Source organism: Diaphorina citri, unplaced genomic scaffold (genome assembly GCF_000475195.1).
Source record: "Diaphorina citri unplaced genomic scaffold, Diaci psyllid genome assembly version 1.1 scaffold8392, whole genome shotgun sequence".
NCBI classification, from domain to species: Eukaryota; Metazoa; Arthropoda; class Insecta; order Hemiptera; family Psyllidae; genus Diaphorina; species Diaphorina citri.
In genome coordinates, this window is record NW_007385767.1 from 1 (window position 1) to 2,952 (window position 2,952).

General features: G+C 42.0%; 1 protein-coding gene across 1 annotated transcript; it reads right to left on the reverse strand.

The window, feature by feature from the left end:
* Positions 1-104: 104 nt before the first annotated feature.
* On the reverse strand, positions 105-2,892 carry LOC103522416 (transcription factor IIIB 90 kDa subunit). Its single transcript, XM_008487517.3, has 4 exons — positions 2,836-2,892; positions 1,922-2,119; positions 984-1,162; positions 105-380 (listed from the first exon to the last, which is right to left on the reverse strand). The coding sequence occupies exons 2-4, from the start codon at positions 2,067-2,069 to the stop codon at positions 105-107; spliced, it is 603 nt and encodes a 200-aa protein (XP_008485739.2). The 5' UTR covers positions 2,070-2,119; positions 2,836-2,892.
* Positions 2,893-2,952: the final 60 nt, after the last annotated feature.

Genomic DNA, 2,952 nt, shown 5'->3' on the forward strand with positions numbered 1-2,952 from the left:
AACCCCCCCCCCCCTCTTTTTTTAGGCCTTAGCCAGAACCATACAACACCTTTAAAAAAATGGTTTCGTGTCAACCCCCCCCCCTTTTTTTTTGGACCTTAGCCTTAGGTAGGTATACTTACTTCATCATCAACCCCACTAGTATTTGGATTGATGTTGACCGAGTCAGGAATCTCATATTTGAAAGGCGCTTTTCGTTTGCCATTTTCCGGCTCTTCCACTTCGTGCTTCCGTTTTGCTCGCTTTTTGCTCGTTTCTTCAAGTTTCTTCTCAATCAGTCGCCTGAGTTTGGCAAAGTGCAAGTTCTCGTCTTCGTCTTCAAGCAGCTTTTGTACTCGCTCGCTGTCTTTCTTTCGTATGGTCTTGTATGCGGGTGGATCCTGGAAATCAGATGAATAGAATAGAATAAAACGAGATTGCCAAATCGCGTGACGTTTTTGTAAAAAATGATAGCAATTAAAAGGTTGCCCCCTGCCAGCCTAGTTTGCTTCATTGGTAGCACGTCTGTCTTGTAAGCGCTAGGCAGCGGGTTCGATTCCCGCACGGGGCGGATTTAATCCTGAACGGATAATGTTCGTCCTCGGAACGGCTGGGTTAAACGAGATCGCCAAATCGCGTGACGTTTTTGTAAAAAATTATAGCAATTAAAAGGTTGCCCCCTACCAGCCTAGTTTGCTTCATTGGTAGCGCGTCTGTCTTATAAGCGCTAGGCCGCGGGTTCGATTCCCGTACGGGGCGGATTTAATCCTGAACGGATAATGTTCGTCCTCGGAACGGCTGGCTTTCTTCTATCCCGTCTTCTTTCTCTTTTCGATTTAGGGACGATAAGACAATAGCAGTTACAGCTCCCTATATCAAACCTGAAAAAAAGAGATGTCTGCCATATCGCGTGATGAAACGGTTGCCTCTCCTAAGGTGCATTTTCTTTTTGGATACCAACCATGGACAACGTTGCTGAAAGTGATCCGCTGGCAACTACCTACCTGTTCTTCTTCCAAGTCCACGTTCATAAACTCCTCAAGAGTGAGTAAACTAGAAGGCGTATCTCCAAACTCTAGGAGACGTTTCTTGAGAGTACTCTCTGTGGTGTTGACTATCTTGACTATGTTGATGACACTTCGGTTGAACTCATGCCACCGGGCTGCCATAAGGAGGGCAGCTCCTGAAAAGAAAATAATAATAATAGACTCAGACTCTTGAGTGGAAGGCAACCACTAGGCGAGGTTAACGCCTTGGGCGTTCTCTACCACCTAACTCTTAGAGCTCCATTACTATGTGTTCAAATTCTCAAATAAATGAGGACAAATAAAAGGAGCAAATAAAGAATGAGGATGAGGAAAGCCTCAAATAAATGAGGAAAAACCGAAATAAAAAACAAACAAATAAAAGAAAATTAGTGCTTATTTATACTGCTCGCCAGAGACTGAAAAGTCCCTTTACTCCAGCAATAGGCTGCGACTATTACTGTGGTCAATATCTCAAATTATTTTGAGGATAAAATTCCACACCTCGACTGGGCTTGAACCAACGCCCTCCTGTTTACCAGGCGAGCGTCTATTGATCCAGCAATGTCAATAAATGGAACTGGAGTACTGTGTTTCGGGGTAAACACTGCAAGACGTCAGGTTTTTAAATAAATGTTTCTTAAGCCCGCCACTCACAATGAGTTTTATCGCCCGGTCGGGAATCGAATCCGCGACCTAGCGCTTACAAAGCAGATGCACTTCCCTCCAAGCTCACTTGGCTGGCTGCTGCAGGTTTAACCCATTCTAAACTCTACATGACAGTGCCTAGTCCTACTTACTGTGTAATTACTTCCGATATGGGCGTATCTATGGGGATTTGGCTGGAAGAACCTAGATTTGCCTAACTCTAAAATATACTCGTAATATGTCAACATGAGAATCACAAGAATACTTACCAATGAGACCGTTCGGTCTTCGGCCAGAATGAAGCATGTCTTTCTTCATTCTCTGTAGAATCCTGAGAGCTGTCATCGTGACCTCATGGGTTTTAGCTCCAAAGTCCAGCCGATTCGAATATCGCAACACGTACAGACAAGGATCCATTGAAGGTATACTGATACATAGAGCTTGTGAAAGACGAAGGTAAGTACGACCTGGAATGAGCATTACATTACATTGAAATGGGGGTCTTTTCTGACAAAATTCCTGTGTGCAGAGTCCAGTATGTAGAACTATTGCACCTGGAATCAGCAAGTAGGTGGGAAAATTGTTAGCAGGCATTTTTTCCCCCCTCTTCTTTTTTCTAGATCTGGTGAAATTTTGCAATAAGATGCCTTTTAGGATGTAGACATTTTATCAAAATGAAAGTTGTTACAAAAGAAGCCCACTTTTTGCAATAGCTGTGTAGCACAAAGCTTTTTTTCCCTTAGGGTGAGGATCAAAAGTGTCAGTGGGCCAGTACTTGCAAAAGGTACCTACAGTTCTTGTGGTAAACAGGTGTGATTTCCAAACGTGTTTTTCATTTTGGAGCTCCCAGTCTTTTAAATTAAAGAACCCCTGGAGAGATTAGCTTATCTTTTTAATATCAGAATGGAAAATGAAAAGTGTTGTTGTTGTAACAACTTTAGCTTTCACCAAATGGTGTTGGCAGAGTAAAGAAAAGATATCTTTTTGTATCTGCCATGTGCGAGGAAAATGAAAAGTAGAATATCTTAGTTGAAACCATTTACCAAGCCATGTTAGTAAAATTTACTATCAGTTGGGCCCCAGCCCACAATTTTGATAATGAATTTGATGAAAAGTCCAAACCAAAGAATCCAGTCCCAGGCACTAATCAATATTTATGTTGAATTTTATAAATCAAGATTACCTAGTTCAAAAATGCAGATTTGAAGAAGTTCACTGAAATCAATGAGTAGATGAGAGGTACCCTGATTACCTAGTTCAAAAATGCAGATTTGGAGAAGTTCACTGAAATCAATGAGTA